This window comes from Elephas maximus, chromosome 4 (assembly GCF_024166365.1).
Source record: "Elephas maximus indicus isolate mEleMax1 chromosome 4, mEleMax1 primary haplotype, whole genome shotgun sequence".
Lineage (NCBI taxonomy): Eukaryota > Metazoa > Chordata > Mammalia > Proboscidea > Elephantidae > Elephas > Elephas maximus.
In genome coordinates, this window is record NC_064822.1 from 46,245,709 (window position 1) to 46,264,677 (window position 18,969).

At 39.1% G+C, this 18,969-nt stretch overlaps 1 protein-coding gene across 14 annotated transcripts in view; it reads right to left on the minus strand.

The window, feature by feature from the left end:
* CELF2 (CUGBP Elav-like family member 2) overlaps positions 1-18,969 on the minus strand; it is a 587,695-nt gene that overhangs the window by 59,764 nt on the left and 508,962 nt on the right. For all 14 annotated transcript variants that reach the window (XM_049885073.1, XM_049885069.1, XM_049885071.1 and 11 more), the window contains 3 exons: positions 14,696-14,775; positions 10,243-10,401; positions 4,191-4,254 (listed from right to left, as the gene is read on the minus strand). In XM_049885073.1, coding sequence (XP_049741030.1) covers positions 4,191-4,254; positions 10,243-10,401; positions 14,696-14,775 — 303 coding nt within the window. The remainder of the gene's footprint in view (positions 1-4,190; positions 4,255-10,242; positions 10,402-14,695; positions 14,776-18,969) is intronic.

Sequence of the window (18,969 nt, forward strand, 5' to 3'; positions counted from 1 at the left end):
TTTTTCCCTAGCAATTTTGGGGCTCTCTCTGGTGGCGTAGTGGTTAAGAGCTAAGGTTGCTACCAAAAGGTCGACAGTTCGAATCCACCAGGAGCTCCTTGGAAACCCCATGGGGCAGTTCTACTCTGTTCTATAGGGTTACTATGAGTCTGAATTGACTTGACAACAATGGGTTTGGTTTTTTTGGTTCTGCATTATAAATCTAAGGCTCTGACCTGTTTGGTATTTGGCCTGGTGAACTGCATAGGCATGTCACTACAGTTTGGGTTTATGTGAACAGGTCTGAATTTACTGTTGTTCAAGGTTGGGGCCAACAGAGAATTCAGGTGTTGGATCAGGCTGACTTGGATTCAAAATCTGAATCTGCCACTAACTAGCTTGGTGACTTCGGGCAAGTTTGTTAGCCGCTCTCAGCTTCAGTTGTCCCACCTGTAAAACGGGGTACTAATAGTCCTTACCTCATAAAGCAGTTCTGATATTTGAAAATTCTGTATCCTAACCCACATTATGCCACACTTACTGGTGCTGTGGTTTTATGTACTGCACTTTTCCAATTGTAATTTAGTAACTTGAAGTAGTGGTTATGGCTGTGGCATACGGTGATGGTAAACTACATAGCTATTTCAAGTAGCTTTGTTAAAAACAAAACTGTGAAATATACTACCCTTGCTTATCTGCCATGATGCTCTCTTGACACAACAGTTGTTATAAAAAGAATTAAGGACCTAAAAGCCAATCTTCTCTTCTTCCTCATCCTTCAAGAAAAAATCCAGTTTCTTAGCCCAAACTCTCAGATTCCAAATTCCTGAGATTTCAGAAATTCACTGAACACATACCACAGCTGAGTGAGAAATGGACACATTTTTAGAAGCTTCGGGAGGAGAAACAAAATCAACTGATTTCAAGGATACACAAAAGGTATACTTAAAGGCATTCAACTTATAAAAATTTGATCCTAATCCATTTTCTACATTGAAATCCCATATATAGTAAAGGTTTCTCTTTTATAAAATCATGAAATTTTAGTTTGAAAACACTGAAAGGTTTCTTGAGGGAAAAAAGTATAGTTGATATCTAATTTTATTGATGCAACGACAAGTACCTTGTTATCTAAAATTTCTTTTTCTGTTTCTTTCTTTTTTTTTTTTCTCCTCAAAGAGAAAATGTTTTACGTCATGTAAGCGAATCATTTTAGACTCTGGTTATAAACGTCAACCTCCTGAAGGATAGGCCATTATGTTTTGAAAGCTGTCCACAACAAAATATTATTGCTTTCCGAAATGGTATTTCACTCTCTTTGGTGCTAGTGTTCCAAGCTGGACTATATGAATTTTACACCTGGAGTTTATTATATGCTGCTGTAATACATAAAAATTGCATTTGAAAAGGTACCTGGCTACTTTCACTCCATCACAATATCAATCACTCAACAAGCATTTTAACATCAGGTGGGGTTTGGGCTAAATGACCTCTTGGATTCCTTCAACCCTCGTAGCATATTGCCTCTGTATATGACTACGTGCCAGGTGCTCAGCTATGTGTTTTACATTACACAAGCCTCTCTATCTTCAAATCCTCAGTAACCCATACATGAAGATAATGGCATTAATTTATATGTTTTTTGGTTTATATGCAAGGCTAAAGTCAAATTTCTTAATTCAAAACCTGAGCATTTAACTTAAGCTCCACTGGGGATATTTCCAAAAATATAAATTTATGTGTGTTGATTTACAAATTTATTCTTCACTTTTCCACTCAAAATTAGTCCTGAGCATCTCCTCTCTGTGGCAGGAACTCCCCTAAGCACTGAGTCCGTCAGCTGGCAGGCCATGTCCTCTTGGAGCTCAAAGTAAAGCATGGGGCATTAATGAGTCTGGAGACAGTTATAGTGTTCAGAGAGGTGAAGGAGGAAGATAAAGAAGTGAAGGGCTTCAGGGGAATGCAAAAGAGGGGCACCCATTCCGCATCTGGGGGAGCTGGGAAAGCTTCCTCTAATAAGTGACCTCTATAACCAATCTGCCATGTCCACTTTACAATACTGGCCTAAATTACTGGCAAAGTAAAAAGTTAAGCCCTACTTTTGAGAGAAGACAAAAGAGTAGGAGGACATAATTTTCCTTCATTGGAAAATAAATACCCCAAACCATATGCTTCAAGTACTGAGGAAGATGAGGCCTGAGTATTCACATGAATGAGGGGCCCCCTTTGCAGAAACTGCCAAGCAGACAGAGCCCTGACGTCTATATGCTTCACACTCCAAACACTCAAGATGATGGCAGATAACTGACTTTTCAGCATTTGATTTCACAGTCTGTGGAGACTTAGTATGCTGCATTTAATAGGTTGAAGGTTTGAGAAAAGGATATTTTGGAAAGCCCAGAGCATTTACAGAATGCCTTTAAATTAGCCATCTGCTCCGTGGTACCTTGTAAGTAGGCTCACAGATAGACTTAGTTTTTTAAATGAGCACACAGAGCATGTAAATGCTAACATCGTGACCTGTAGTTGGCAAGGCAGAGAAGCACACATGCTAATGACAAATGACAGGACACTCCAACTACGCAGGAAGACACACTTGGCAGTAGCCTCAGGACCCAGTGACCTTCTCTGCATAATTCAACTGTGGGAGTGGGAGAGCCTGAGGCTCCCTGTAAGGAAAGCCCCTACTTTTGGATCTGGCTGGGTCCATAGTATTAAAGGAAAAACCAATCTTCCGTCGGTAGAAACTGTGACCAATCTTAGCATTTTTGTTAGAGCTTGCCATCTGGAGGTTTGTTTTCTTTTAAGACATAGAAAACTCTCTGAATCTCTCTCTCTCCAGTCCCCTATACAGGATGGAAAATAAATTAACCATTCAATGTGATTATTAGCTCCAAGGTCAGCTTCCCAAACTGCATTCGTATAGGTACTGATGAATGATAAATTATCATGTTAGGATATATATTTTTCCTAATAATCCAAAACCTGTATTAAAACAGAACAAGCAGTGCCAGCAGACTTCAAGCTCAAAGAATAATTCAGCAGTATTTTTTATTGTAGGCCAATATTTTTTTTTTATGTACTGTCAAACAACAAATCCCCTTAAGAGGGTGATGATCACGAACACTCATGGGGAGAAACCCATGTGTACTCATTGAAAGTCTTTCAAGATCATTCAAAGTGAAACCAACAAACAAATCAAGAATATGTATTTGAGAAAAAAAGGGGGTGAGGAAAAAGGGAGTTTTCATAGTGACAGATGAAGAAATCTGGCTTTTATTCTGTATATGCAGGTTTCCTTTCATTGATTCAGGGTGTCCTTGATTAAAACAAACAGTGTTAGATTCTAATATGCCAAAAATCTGTTCTTCTTGCCCTCACTCCCCCACCTTTTTGGAATTAAACAAGGAGAAAGCTTTCTAACTGCTCCTCGTGGCAGGTTAATGGGCACCTGTGTTCTGATTTATCACACATGCTGCCTTCCCTGGCACCATGTTAAGTTAGGATATCAGCATGGAAGGTTACACAGTAGGAATGACCTTTTACTAATCACTGCACCTCAGTTACTACTGGCACAGCTCATTATAAAAAAGAAATCCTTCAATGAGCTGGCTTTCAAATACAGTCACACTTTGATTTTCTCGAGAACAAAGATTATACTTTCACATAAAAGCTTCTGATGCATAATTCTGTCAACTGGGGTACGAAAGTTAAAAAAAAAAATAAAAAGGCATCCTGTTAATTGTCTGTGGTTATCGAGGGACTGTACAACTGTATCAAAGATAGGCCTGCAATTTTGTCTTTCATTACGGAGGTCAGGACATTTTTACTGACTGCCTATTATGAAAATTTTAGAGGGATGTCAACCATTTTGGCTGCTCCGGATGTGGGAATCTTGTTGGAAATCCCCCAGTCATCAATCCCATTTTAAAGACGCTATCCAGGACACTATGCAAGAATTCACATAACTGTTTCATAACTGTTGCATAACTCCTTTAATAACTGTTAGGCAAGATGAAGGGTGGATAGGAATTCCAAGAGGAAGGAGACTTCAGAGCAGCTGATTCTAATTTTAACACTCAGCTAGAAAGCTAATAGGCTGATAATTACCCTCTGTTCTCCTTTTCCCCTGCTTCTTTGCCCTCTCAACCAATCCAGAATTCAGACAACAGCCTGGTCAAATGGAAACACGCACGCGCTTCAGGACTCACCAGCCATTTGCTGAATGCCGCTGAACGCACCCAGGTTGCTCGAGGAGGTGGCCTGCTGCAGTAGCTGCAAATGAAAGTAAGAGTGTGCCATCAGTGCAATGTTGAGGAGAGAAGAACGTAACTTTCAGATGAAATCGTAGGCAAATTCAGTTTCCTTCACGTTTATATAGTTGATTGCTGCTGCCTACTGATGGACTGAAGGCTCCCAGAGCTGGGGCTGTAAATCCATATTAATGTCTAATCTCTATTAAGAAACACAGACACTGGGGACACTCAGTAACACTGCTGCCTTAAAACAATTAATCAATTTACTTTTTAACAACCAGGTGTTAAGTCTATTGAAACCAGCATAGTGTGACTAATTATATCTCTCTCTAGTTTAGTAGCTACCATAACTCATCTCTGTCAATCACGGTACATTCCCTCAACCTCTTCTACTTTTCCTTCCCAGTTCGGGTTCCTATATGCTTCATTAGAAGCACGTGGATTCACTGACTCTTAGGCCAAGAGAAAAATCACAATAACCATGTACATGAATCTATTTATTCATAGCTGTAGAGTTACAGCCATAACTACATGACCAAGGAAATAATCATCCATTTTAACATGGTCTTCACTGGCAGAGAGAAGATATTATTTGTCAAAACTTGGAAGAATCTAGTGCCATGTACATTGAAGCTATGCATTATAAATATTAGAATTAAAAAAAAAAAAGAAATTACCGGTAAGGTACATGTGGAAAAGCCTCTGCATTTTCCCCTAGAGCTTTTGAAAAGTACAAAAATCTTCCGACATACATCAGTGAGTGCTACATGTTAAAGGCACGTGCTTCCTGTAGTAACGTCTACTTATCTGTCCAAGTCAGCCAAACTACAGGTTAACTTAGGTGGGAATAGGAGCCTGCCAGACTAATTGACTAATTTATTGATATGCCCTTTTTGGTAGGGTAGATCAATACATGATTTGTGTGTGAGGGCAAGCATACAGTTATCTCCTGTATTCAAATGTACATGGATCTTAAAAAGCATAGACTTACCAAACTTATTGAAAATGTGTTATAATATTATGTATATAGAAGAAATAAGATAAATTGACTTTTAAAAGTAGTTGTCAGAATGTACTTGAGTTCTGCAATACATAATAGAGAGAGCACTGTTGTTTCCTTGGGCAAGAATAGGTCTCTTTGGTTTAATAAGAAAAAAACCTGTACAATTGGATCTGACTCAAAAACGGGCAGCTATCAATTGACTTAAAAGCACAAAGTATAGCAGAGTATTATTGGCTCATGAAATTTAAGTCTTAGGTTCAATGAAATTAACGGGCTTAACATTAAGTTACTAAAAACCAGAAAAATGCCTGTAATGTTCACTCCATCCCTCCTGACAACTTGGAATATACTACCCTAGGTGTTACACACGCTCACATACAGAGGGAGAGGGAGAAGAAGAGGGTGGAGCTAGAGATTAGAATTTTGATAGACAGAAATTTTATTTGGTTAGACTTTCTGGGTTTCCCAACCTCTTGTGCTTGCAATCCCTACCTCCTCTTTATATTAGATATTTTAAAAAAACTAAAGCTAAGTGAAATTAAATTAGTTTTTAAGCTATTTTAGAGAATAATACCTTTTGAAGTACGTGGAAACCCTGGTTGCCTAGTGGTTAAGAGCTCCAGCTGCTAACCAAAAAGGTCAACAGTTCAAACCCACCAGGCGCCCCCTGGAGACCCTATGGGGCAGCTCTACTCTGTTGTATCTAGTTCACTAGGAGTTGGAATCCACTCTACTGGCAACGCTTTTTTTTTTAACTGAAGTAAGTAGGAATACCTGGAGTGTCATTAAACCGTCACCAAGGATTATTTCCATAGATAACCCCTCTGGTGATCCAGGGTCAGAATCTTTCTCTCAACTGAGACATAGGACATGCCTTAGAGGCCAACTGCCCTTCCCAAGAAATGGATTTCTAACTTCTATATCTAGAGTTTAATGCGTCAGGATATTAGGAGAGTTGGAAACCCTGGTGGCATAGTGGTTAAGTGCTACAGCTATTAACCAAGAGGTTGACAGTTTGAATCCGCCAGGCGCTCCCTGGAAACTCTACAGGGCAGTTCTACTCTGTCCTATAGGGTCGCTATGAGTCAGAATTGACTTGATGGCAGTGGGTTTGGTTTTGGATTTTTTACTGGGAAAGTGAGCACTCGAGAAGATGCAATGGAAGTGAGAATAAATAAGAAGAGATGTACCATGTACTTACATATAGGAGAGAAATAACAGAGAAATTATTATAGGCAGTCCTTGGGTTATGAACAAGATCCATTACTATGTCTTTAAGAATTCGTAGGTAAGTTGGACCAAGTGCATACGGTTCTTATTTAGCCTTACTTTCTTTCAAGAAAAGGCTCGAAGCTTTTTCAATGATTTAAAAGCTGCAGGTGCAGCAAGGGAAGGTGATTGTGATGAATTTGTTTTCAGTAGGGGATGGATCCTTTCTAAGTGAGGGAAAATTTACATAATATTGAAGGGCAAGCAGGAGTTGTCTATAAGTCCAACGTTCATAATCAGGGGACTGCCCGTACAGAGAGCCACTGCCTATCTTCAGCATTACTGTCCTTGTGAACAGGACTGCTGAGGGCACACTGACTCATACACTGATGAAACCTGCAAATTGGGTAAAACATCTGTAAACAGGAAGCTGGAACGTGAGGTCCCTTACTATTTACTGAGGATGGTCTGGAAAAAATGATCAACTATCCAGTTTTTAGTCAGTGTCCTTAACACTGACCTTTCCCCATTCTTATAACTTCTCCTACACCCCTCCTCAGACACTCAGGTTGGAAAAGAATCTGATAATCACATTCAATACGTCTTCATTCTAAAAGGTATTCATATTAATGGTGATCCAGACCTTAAGCCATTAAAAAAAAAACTTCTGATGGTTGTGTACAAGAACTAGTGAGTCAGAAGGGATAATCTGGAAAAGGGGCAGGGAGGTTTTCTTCGCACTCCTAACTACATACCACAAACTGATCCACTAATTATGATACTCAGTTGGCCTTGACTTCCACTTCCTGTCAAAAGGCAGGAAGTAGCAGGGGATTCCAGCTATACTAGCACTGTCAGAATTCTCATCTCCCTAAGGGCACAGTCTTACTGATGACTGCACTTTTCAAGAGATCAAGGAAGTAAATAAAGGGGCAAGTTCTCTTTTATTTAATTCTCTCAAGGCTCGAAATATCCTTAAAAAGGGATATGCAACAAGAAGAATGAACAATTTCCAAAGGAAGAAATTGGCTGATAAAACAACGTGGAAGAAAAGTGAGGGAGGATAAACAAAGACAAGTTTTACTCTTGAACTCGCATTGTGAGAGTGTGCGCCGGGGTAGATACCAAGGATGAGACTTTAAAAACAGATGCAGAGAAGTTAATACTTAGCATGAGCTAAAGCTAGAGAAAAAAAAAAAAAGCTAACAACTTAGATTTTTTTTTTTAAAAAGCAATATGCAATATAAAAAGAACAGAGAAGGGATACACGCTCATTACTTGCAGTAGTTGGTGTCAACATTATGTGAGGACAGGAGGAAATCTTAACTATGTAACTTGTATTTAGCCTCTACATTCTTTAGCAAAGTGAGTGAACTTTAAATTGAAAGTAGAACAAACATGCCTGAGAAGGAACTGAAGGCCACGATAAGAGATCACAGTAAGAGCTTATAAAAATGTTTTTGTAAATGGAATTGTTTGCAGATGTGATCAAAGAAACATGCCACAGAGTGTACTTAGCCATCCAGGATGGGAGATGTGCCAGGAGACTGGCGACTGGACCTGAGTCTTGATTTTCAGAAATGGTAGGACAGGCAGCTGGGTTTTTAGAAACCCTGAAAAGGTGAGCTTGACCTCAGTCTCTGATAAAAATTCTAGTACACATAATTAAGCAGATGGTCTGTGAACACTTGAAAAGCACAAGTTTGTGGAAAAAAAAATTGTTAAACTAGATTCATTTCTTGTATCAATAAAAATTTTAGAGTGACAGATCAGGAGAAACGTATGGAAGAACATCCATAGGTTTTCACACTGACAAAATCTCTCAGGGTATCTATGGGTAAGGTGGAGAAAAGGCTAAAAGATGGCAGTAAACTTGGACGATACTTTTATCAACGACTTAGATGAAGACAGGAAAGGCATGCTTCTCATTCATAACCAAAGAAATACTGAATAGCTATTACACACAGAACCCACTCGGCACTGGGGATGGGTGGGTAAAAAGATGAACATTACCCTTATCTGCACTCAGACTCCTTAGAGAAGCAGTGTGCTAAGACGGAGAGAAGAAGCAGAGGGGCTGAAATCCCACATAGCCACCAGCCTCCTTTTCCTCATCTTTCAAGGTAATAACCAGTTGCCATCGAGTCCACTCCGACTCAAGGCGACCCCATGTGTGTCAGAATAGAACTGTGCTCCGTAGGGTTTTCAGTGGCTGATCTTTTGGAAGTCGATCGCCAGGCCTTTCTTCCAAGGTGCCCCTGCATGGACTTGTACCTCCAACCTTTCAGTTAGTAGCCAAGCGTTGTTAACTGTTTGCACCACTGAGAGACTCCATCAAGATATTCCCCCCAAAAACAAACCCATTTGCTGTGGAGTCGATTCCAACTCATAGCAACCCTACAGGACACAGCAGAATGCCCCACAGGGTTTCCAAGGAGCATCCTTTTGGTTAGTAGCCAAATGCTTAACCACTGTACCACTAGGGCTCCCTCAAGGTTATTAGTGAGGACTATTTTACAAAACACTTAGCATAATTTCTGCTACATAGTAAGGCTCATAGATTATTCAACCCTGAGAGGGACAGTTAAACTGTAAAATGACACAAGTAACATGAAATACATACATAACAAACACTCAGGCTGGAATGAAAGGTACAAAATTCCTAAAATGAAATTACATCAATAAAAATGTCAGGTCCAGCATTTAGGTTCCCAAGCAGAAAAAGGGAGTTGAGTAGAATGGTTTAGCAGTAGTTCAAGTAAAAACAAATGCAAACTTTGGAGTATTAGCTGCTTTCCAGCCCACATCTAACGTGGCTACTGAAGATGCCATGCTCGGGCTATGTAAGATATTAAGTTCACTCCAGGGGTCACTACGTTGCCCTGATTATATCTTACTAAAGGAACTGTCTTAAATTCTGGTCACTGGATTTTTAACAAATATATTGACAAAGTGAAATGGGTAGCACGAGGGCGGGGGGCAGGGATAAGAAAATGAGAATCTAGAGACCATGAAATATAGTGAGTGATTCAAAGAATTGGGTCTGTTTGGCTTAAAATGGGATCTAATTTTTTGTTTTGTTTTCAAATAGATGACGGAACATTTGATTTGGTCAACAAAGTTCTACTGGAAAGACCCAGGATCACTGAATGAAAGCCACAGGAGATTTTAGTTGAGGCCCTGATGAGGAATGGATTAACCTGTGAGGCAGTGAACCCTCCAACCCAGTAGTATAAAAAACCAAAAACCAAACTCACTGCCGTCGAGTCGATTCCGACTCATAGTGACCCTAAAGGACAGAGCAGAACTGCCCCATAGGGTTTCCAAGGAGTGCCTGGTGGATTCAAACTGCCAACCTTTTTGGTTCGCAGCCCTAGCTCTTAACCGCTACACCACCAAGGTTCCCACCCAGTAGTATAAAATATAAACACTGTTAAATAATCATCTACCAGGCATGGTGCAGAAATGCGGGACACTGAATGAAAGCTGACCTCCCTTCTAACCCAGGGTTTTATGATGCCTCTTTCTCAAACACTGGTTAGAAAACTGGGTTAGCCTTGTGGGACTCTGCTCGAGCCTTTATCAGGCAAGAATTAAATTAGCCAAATTCTCACGCTAATCAATTTAACTTGGAAAAACATTCTGCGTAAAAACAGATCTCAGTAATTTCCTGAGATTCAAAATGTACCAAAAATGAATTCTTTAGCGTACTTAGAGGGATAGTAGGTCTTAAGAGTTTCAGTGTGTACATTCCTCTCTCACGTGGACCCCACACTGACTTTCTCAAGCACTTACCGCCAAGTACTGTGGGGTAAGTCCGCCCAGACCTGTCAGGTTCCCCCAGGTGGCAGTGTTGAGCTGTTGCATCTGTTGTGCAAGCTGCTGTTGGAGGCGCCTTTGCTCTTTGTCCTTCTGAGTATCAGCAAACTTCACCACGATAGGTGAAGAGCAGCCCTGTGGTCAGACACATTGGAAAGTGAAGAGGGAAGTTACAGCCTGGTTGAATCCTCTCACGATACTCAATCAGCACTGGATTTATCTTTCTTAACTATCTTGGAGCACATGGAATGGACCGGAATTGTTTAAAAGTGATTTGATACTCCTTCTTCTTCCGTGAACAGTACCATCACCAGAAAATTCCAGAAACTGTCTGTGGTTTCTTTGGGGATCTGGTGGTCGGTGAAGCCCATTTGCTTTTTTGTTCTGACTATTAAACTGCCTCTCCTTCTCTCTTCATGCATCTTCCTTCAACCTTTCCAGGACCTCCTTAGAGACAACAGACCTTATCAACGTTCTTTAATTAAGCTTCATGGTTCGCTTGTCTTTTTAAAGATAGACTTGTCTCTGTGTGTCTGTCTGTTTCCATATATGAGCAGAGGACAAAAGGGGGTGAAATTGTAATGGGAATAAAAAATTCTCTGATTTATTTTTTATTCTTTCCAATTTTCAGTTATGAATTGTTGATATTTGGAACTGATGAGAATCATATCGATCCAGCAATAATTGGGAGATAAGGTTCCATTTTAGGAATATGAAGGAAGGAAATACTGAGAGAACACAGGCATTGATTAAGGTAATGGTTCCCATGTTTTCAGGAAGACCTCTCTTCTTCCTTGTATAGCACATCTACCCTACCCACAGTCCCCAGAGCTACTGCAAACCAATATAATCAGAAGTACATTCCAGTCAAAGGAGATATATATGACAGAAGAAGGATCCTACTTGGTTTCTTTCCCTAATGAATCTCTCCATTTTAGGAGTCGCAGTTTTCACTTCCTTTAAAAGGCAAGGAGTAGGGGTCCCCAGTACCCAGTGCCAGGTGCTCCTTGGAAAGGAGTAGGGGTAGTAAGGGAGAGTTGGCCAAGGCTATATAATAGGAGAAACCCTGGTGGCATAGTGGTTAAGTGCTATGGCTACTAACCAAAGGGTCAGCAGTTCGAATCCGCCAGGCGCTCCCTGGAAATTCTACGGGGCAGTTCTACTCTGTCCCGTAGGGTCGCTATGAGCCGGAATCGACTTGACGGTGCTGGGTTTCTGGGTTTATATAATAGGATGAATTCATGTGTGAGACAGATAAAATCATTAGGGATAGTAACGCCCTAACATCTCAAGCATGAAGACTTCCTTTCAAAACCACCTTTTAAACATCTGCTCCTTGGTAAATACTCAGCAGAAATGTCCCCTTTCTCCTCCCTCTCAGTATGGCTTGCTTACATATTTCCTCACAATTAAAGTTGTTACATTTTGCTGAGGTAAAAAGAAGTAATTCTCCCCAAGTGATTAAATAAAACGTTTTATTGAAACTCAGCATGTTAACAGAGGCTCTCTCTCCCCTCAGAAATTTTGTACTCCCTATTTAAGTGAGCTTTTCCTTTCTCTTCCCTTTGGGTCATTTTTGTCTTCTAGAAACAAACTTCCATATCACCTTGGGTAGTTACTGGTGATATAGCTGTGAATACATGAGACTCTCATGTCTGTTATTACAAAAAAAAAAAAAAAACCATAAAACTGAATTTGAGCGAAACATGAGAAAAACGAGGTCACTGTTTCAGTGTTGAACTTCCAGCTTATGAATCTTTAGCTCTGATTGCCAGAGTCACAATAAAGACTGTTAAATGTCAGTAATTGCATAAAAATAGTATCTTTACCATTTTTTAAATCCATAATTCATTTTTCTTCATCTGCTCCATATTTTAGCACATCATCACTTTAGAGAGCAAAATGCTCTGAAAACTAAAATTGTATAGAGAAGGGGTTTTATATGGAAAACACTTGTTACTGTTGCAATAAATTTGTTCTGTAACAAATTATAATTTCTCCTCCTAACAGTACATTTATTGCTGTTTTGTTCTTCCTTAAATTAAAAAGATATAAAAGCAGAAAATTAGATCAATGATTTTAGCTTAAAAAATGACTTTTTTTAAACTGTGAAGTAGAAAAACAGAATGGGGGGGGAGAATGGAAGTAGAGAAATAGAAGATGCAATATAAAAATTATTTTTGAGAACTTCTTTTAAACTTTCACCTTCTCATAATTTTGAATTCAAATCTCTTAGATCATACATCTTAGTCAAAGATGTGAGTCAAGGTCCTAAAAATAATGTAATTGGTTAAAAAAAGAAAAACCTTCAGATATGTACAATTAATACACATGGCATATAATCTTCCATTAAAATGTCATTTTAAAAAAACTAAATAGGAAATTTAAATGTGTGAGGGCCCCTTTGTTTAAGCAAAGTCGTCCAGGTTTAAAAACAAGTACACCAAGTTCATTTTTTAATGATATTGTTAACAAGGAATCACAGATTCCTTCCGAATACACATGCCCCAGTATCTATAACAAATTCTTTTTTGGATGAGAGCATATTATCGCCATGGTCCTGGTTCATTCCCATTTCTGCATTATGATCTTGAGCTCTCCTTCTACAGTTACACAGGAGGACCCTGGCTCCATCCGGCAGCACTCTCTGTGGTTTCACTTGGAGAAGAGGAGGCTCAGTCAGGGCGGAGACTTGCTCCTCCCCAAAGCCGACTAACATATTTGAAATAATTTAGGTTAAAATTTCTCCAAGGTGAGTGAGACCAATTTGGGTACAAATCACTAAATTACAGGAAATAAAAAATAATTAAAGAATGAAATACATATATGGAAGATAATAATACAGGTAGAGACATTTCTTCTTCCCCCAACGGTGTTTTCATTTTAATCTCCCAATTGAAACGTAGCAGGAAATCAGGCTGATCCACAATAATAGACCAGCCTAAGTTCAGAGAAGGGGCAACAAAAACATTATCACATATGCAACTGCATGTTGTACAAGACTGGATCCCTAGATATTTCAAATCCTGCTAATTATTTCCTATCATGGCCGATTTTCACCTGAGCTTGCCTTCAGGTAGGGGGTGTGAGTGTCTTAAAAATGCATTGCACTGAAAGGAAAACACATTGATTATATAAAAGATATGTTAAGAATATCAAAGTCAAAATGAATGTTTGAAAAAGACAATAGGCTTTGCAATGCTGATATCACAAGTCAGAGAAGTACAGTAAACACTTAGTGACTAAGGCCATGCACACTCTTCCCCCCCCTCCACCCACCTTTTGACTCACTATAAAAAAGTTGCCCACAAAAACATGACGCAGAATGATCACTTAGCTCCCAGCATGCTTTGGGAGATGCAGCATTGCAAAAAAACGAACAAACAAAAAAGAACCCCAACAAAACAGGGGAGGGGGAGAAGAAGCTCAAACAATTAAAAAAGAAATTTTGCACCTGAAATAAAATCGAAAATATCTTTTTTTTCCAAAAAATAAAACATAGCTTCATATAACACAAGGCCACCTCCAGAAAAGATCACCCATACACAAAGATACAGTATACATAATACAGCAGAACATGCACTCCCAAGTGATTCCATCAGACAATACAGAATAAATAACGGCATATCACTCTCGCAACGCTTTTGTGCAAAATTCTGAAAGGTCATGACCCAAATCACAGACTATAAGTAGAGAGCCATCTATCTATATTCCTGGGTGAACATCCACATCAGCGTATTCATCTTCCCCTAAAGCCAGTGTCTCTCTTTAAGGAGACCAAATTTGAGCCTTTATGCTTCTTTGTTATTGTCCACTTTTTTGGGATAGAGATAAATCTAATTTTTCGGTGGACTCTTATAAATGGATATTTTTACCAGTTACACGAAGTGGGAGAAGTCTTAACTTTCTCCAAAATTTCTGATGCGAAAGCACAATTCTGTTTGACTAAAGATAACTTGACCCCACATAAAAGAACCTTGTGGTTTTGTGCAGGGCAAGCTACAATTTGGGGTGGGGATGTCAATGTCTAATCCATACCCATCCTGGGGTAGGGAATATATTTGATTCTTTAGGTACAGAATGACACTTGGCTTAAACTGCACCATGACTTTATACTGCAGGGCCTGCGCCACTGCAAAAAAAGGCTCAAAAAGTATCTGTAGAGTAAGTGGAAGGTTTTACTAAATGCATTTAAGTCATTAGGGGAAAAATTCAGAGAGAAAGGGGGAGAGGGAGAGAAAGTAAAAGAGAGAGAGAGAGAGACAGAGGGAGAGAGAAAGAATATGAATGAGTATGAAAGAATGAAAAGAGAGATGGTGAAAGTTTAAATCTGTGATTGTCATGTGAACAATCCACACAGGAGAGAATTGCTTTACCATTCCCCATCATTTGCACAAAGAAAACAAAGAAAGGGCAGATGATACAGTACCTCCATGGTCTGAGACTGATGCATGGCTTTGATTGCATTCTGTGCCATTGCCCTTGTAGAAAATGTGACAAACGCACAGCCTGTGGGAAACAAGGGGACAGGGAGCAGGAAAGACAAAAAACAACAAGACAAAAGGGTTGGACGCTTGTTAAACCAACACAGTCTACGAGAACTGCCACAAGACGACACTGTTCTCAGTAGTACATAAAAATAAACAACTTCTCTCTTTGGTTTTTACATTATTTTGCTTTTTATTCACAGTGCTGACTTGCTAATCTGACCAAAGCAGAAAGATTTATTAGTTTATCTTTTTAAATGGAGAGGAGGGGAGGAAGTTGGGTACTTTCTTAGCCACAGGGTTTGAAATTAGCAAGAGCTAGTTTGCATTTTGTGGAATAAAAAGTTGCTATTTTACATTTTCTCCTTGGATGATCATCTTTACTTAGGGCATCCACACATTAGGGCTTTGTATTTCAAATTTTATCCTTGATTTTTAAGAAGAAATTATTAAAATCCTCACACCAAGGGCAAATTAGCAAATAAATTTCAAGAGCTCAAACTGTCAGCAAATAATATCTAATATATACATATACATATATCTAATCTCTTCTGGGTAGTTAAAAAATATATATGTATAAATATAAAGTGATGTTATTCAAATACAAACAAATATACCAATACTGTACAAACTAGTAATTACTGCTAGTCGAAACAAATGCCCTATTAGGCTGAAAATAATCAACAGTGCATATAAAGTTAAACTGAAAAATTTGCATTGGCTTTTTATTTGTATAAAATCTTCATGACTTTTTCAAGTTGCAGCTCTCTGCACTGTACCAGAAATTTAACCAATAGACTAACATACACAAGACACTGTACGTTTCTCTGAATGTCTGTTGTGCGACCCATGAAACTTTTCTTTTTTTTTTTTCTTCTTGTGCTGTGAAAGAACCAGAATCTATAGTGCCTGTCCCTGCTTCTTGTACCAGTGTTGGCCACCACGCAGGTCACCGCTCCAACTACATGGCTCATTGCCCTTTTCACTAATAAAAACACTGCCTCCTGAAATTTACATTTTATTCATCACGCACCCTTGGGCTTCTTAGAGAAAAAGACTGTGAAATTAATGCAGATTCAGGCTGATTTTATAATAATACCACAGCACACTAAAAGCTTAGCTAAAGCAACATAGACTTATTCATTTATGATCTCTAATGACTTTAAAAGTACATTGATTTTCAGCTTCTTTAGCCTTGCACAGTTTGAACTTAGGTATCAGAGAATAATTTTGTGTTCCACTCAATTTCCTGAAAACATTATTATTATTACTACTTAAAAGATTTCCAAATGAAGCAGATCTAAACACCGAGAGGCTGCAGCCTGTTGTCACTGCAGAGTAGAGGCATGAAAGCAGAAGTCTGGCATCAACAAGAAGATACCGTTGCCCCTGTGGCCAATAAGCAAAATAAAGTATTCTACATTCAAACAACCAGCAGATTGTTTAGTTTATGTAAATCAATTTGTGAGGCCTAAAAATATAGTTTCTTCTTTTGCTCTGCATGTGTACCTGATGAGATTATCAAGTCAATACTGTCTTAGCACCTTCTAATCAAACAGCAGTAAGAGAAAGCAATGTCTGCCCATCACCCCCAAAGCACAAAGTCCAGTCATGAAAATAAGTCAATGCAGTTTGTGTATCATGCTGCAATTTTTAGTACACAAAAACTCTCGGTACAAGGGAAATTCATCTCACATTCACCTCCCTGTTAAGCTAGCCCCTTACAAGCCTGAATGAAGTCTGTTTTGCTATGAATGTTAAGTTGTTTCATATAGTTCTCAGACAATGATAGCAGCTGATGAAGCTTACTATTTAAATATACTGCCTGTACCTATACTACCTGTAGCTGTGGTCATCAGTAACAGAATTTAGCAGCTTTCTCTAAGGCATCTAGACAATGTGTGCAATAGAGTGAGAGACAGAGAAAGGACTTCTGCTGGCTTCCATATTGATGCCGAGCTCCTAAGAGTCCCAAATTTACTATCCATTTCAAAGTAATATCTCTTCAGAAACTGTATGATTATAACCAACATTATAAACAGAAAATAACACTAAGCAATTTTTATTTTTCCATTTCTTAACGTGAAACAACAATGGAGGCCAAAGCAAATAATTTAATGGAGACAGATTTGAAGCCATGCGAAGCCCGGCCTAACTCTGCTTTTAATAGTCAAGAAGATTGTTTCATTCACTTCATTTGCTCTTATTATCCAGGAACATGTGCCAATCTGACAGTTTCCAAATGGAGGTTAAGAATGCATAAAAAACATGTAAAATATCAACAAAAATCAATAAGGCAAAATTTATGCATTTACCACAATTTCATACAAGCAGAACTTTTGTAAGTGACTTAGAAACAGACAGCAATTAAGAGGTCTCAAAAGAAAAGTATTAGCAATAGAACAATAAAATTATCTCTATAAACTCGAACCATTGCCCTTTCCTCTGTGAAACCTGTAATTAAAAGCTCGACTGATGTTTCTAATTATACTATCCTTGCCCCATCCAAAAAATGATCTGACAAATCTGATGACTTCTTTAACCTTTTTATTCTACTGGCAGTGGCACAGTAAGAGAGAAGCTGTCCCCTTATGGGCTTCTGTCAAGTTCTGTACTGGGTGCTGTGTTCAATTACTTAAGAGGGAAAATTACTGTGTCATTTATAAAGAGAGAGTGCACGCTGAAAAATCTCATTCTCTCTGCCACTCCGGATGAAGTTAAGGAACCTTAGAACCACGTATTTCTTGGATTGGTGGCTTGTTAACCTTTGTAATCTCTCGCAAAACAGGAGGTGATGGTAGTCCTATGGCTAGATTTTAATTTTCTTTCCAACACCACTGAAAAAATAGTGGGTGACCTTGGGATCAGGCCTCAAATCAGTGGCTTTTCACTCACAGAGGGTCACCTGAACTCCTATCACCAAGGCTGGCTCATTGCTTGTTCTCACAAGCCAACCAGAAGACCTTCCATTGGACAGAAGTATCTTACGTCACAATAATCGTCAGCTGCCTCTACTAAAAATGAGCTCCTGGGTACAGTGGAGATCACTGGGCTTTTGATAGGACAACTGCTTTGAGCTTTTTGGGTCGGCCCTTAACCATTCTGGACCGTTGCATACACTGCTGCCTCACCAGTTATCTGGCTACTGATCAAAATGCTGAGGAAACCAGATTAGGGGAGAAAATATAGGTACTAAAATAATGAAGCTATATTTCTTTTTGGGTAGGTATTTTTCTTGATAGCATGTGCATTACTGCCTTCGAATCTCCAAATACAAGCAAAAAAAAAAAAAATCCATCTGTAAATGTGGCCAATGTGCAATTTACCTGGCAATTATTTATTGTCTCCCCTTTCGGAATGTCAGAGATCGCTAACAGAAATGAAAGGAGTTGCAAATTCCTCTTATTTCAGTGAGGTTGCCTGCTCGCTGCTGAAACAGATAAATGATTGACTGCGGAAAGGTTTCTCAAAGTAATTTCCTCCTACAGACAGGATCTAAGGAGAGCACGCAGTCCTGTCACAGAGAAGATTGTGGAACACATCTATTACACTTGTCATTTCAATTGAAAGGTATCTTAACTCAGGTGTTCTACCTTTTCTCTCAGATGCAAGAGAATTTGGAGAGAACTAGATGAATTCTTGCTCTGCACCAAAAAAAAAAAAACCAAGTCCAGGCACTTTTAAAGCAGGTACAATGCCAGGGCTTCTTGCGTTCCTGCTGCTTCTTTGAAAAGAGGAGCAGCAGCCTGCTAGATTTCAACGGAAAGCAGCATAATTTGAAATAACTTGTGCAGCATGAAGGAGATTTCGGCCTATGGAGAAGTTGTTTATACATTCATATACAGTCGAAGAAAGATCTCGATACAGCCAATTTTTCTTACTGTGTCTTTTTAGCAGTGGCAGAGTTTATTAAACATATGCTACCAATATAATGTTGGGGCATAAACATGAATACGCTAAGGCCCCATCCTCAATGTTGGGTTAATTTATTTAAAATTGGCATGGAGCGATAATTCATTTATGCCATCTGAGGTTGAGTGCAGATTTGGACATACTTAATAGCTAGCAAAATTTCGTCATTGAGGTGACACTGGAAGACTGTATTCAGAACAAGAGTTCAGCTTTACAAAATGCAGTCAGTAATCTGGGGATGGGGGGTGTGGGGGCAGCTTCCACATATCTGAATGTTCAGGCACTGTGTGGACAGGTCTCAATT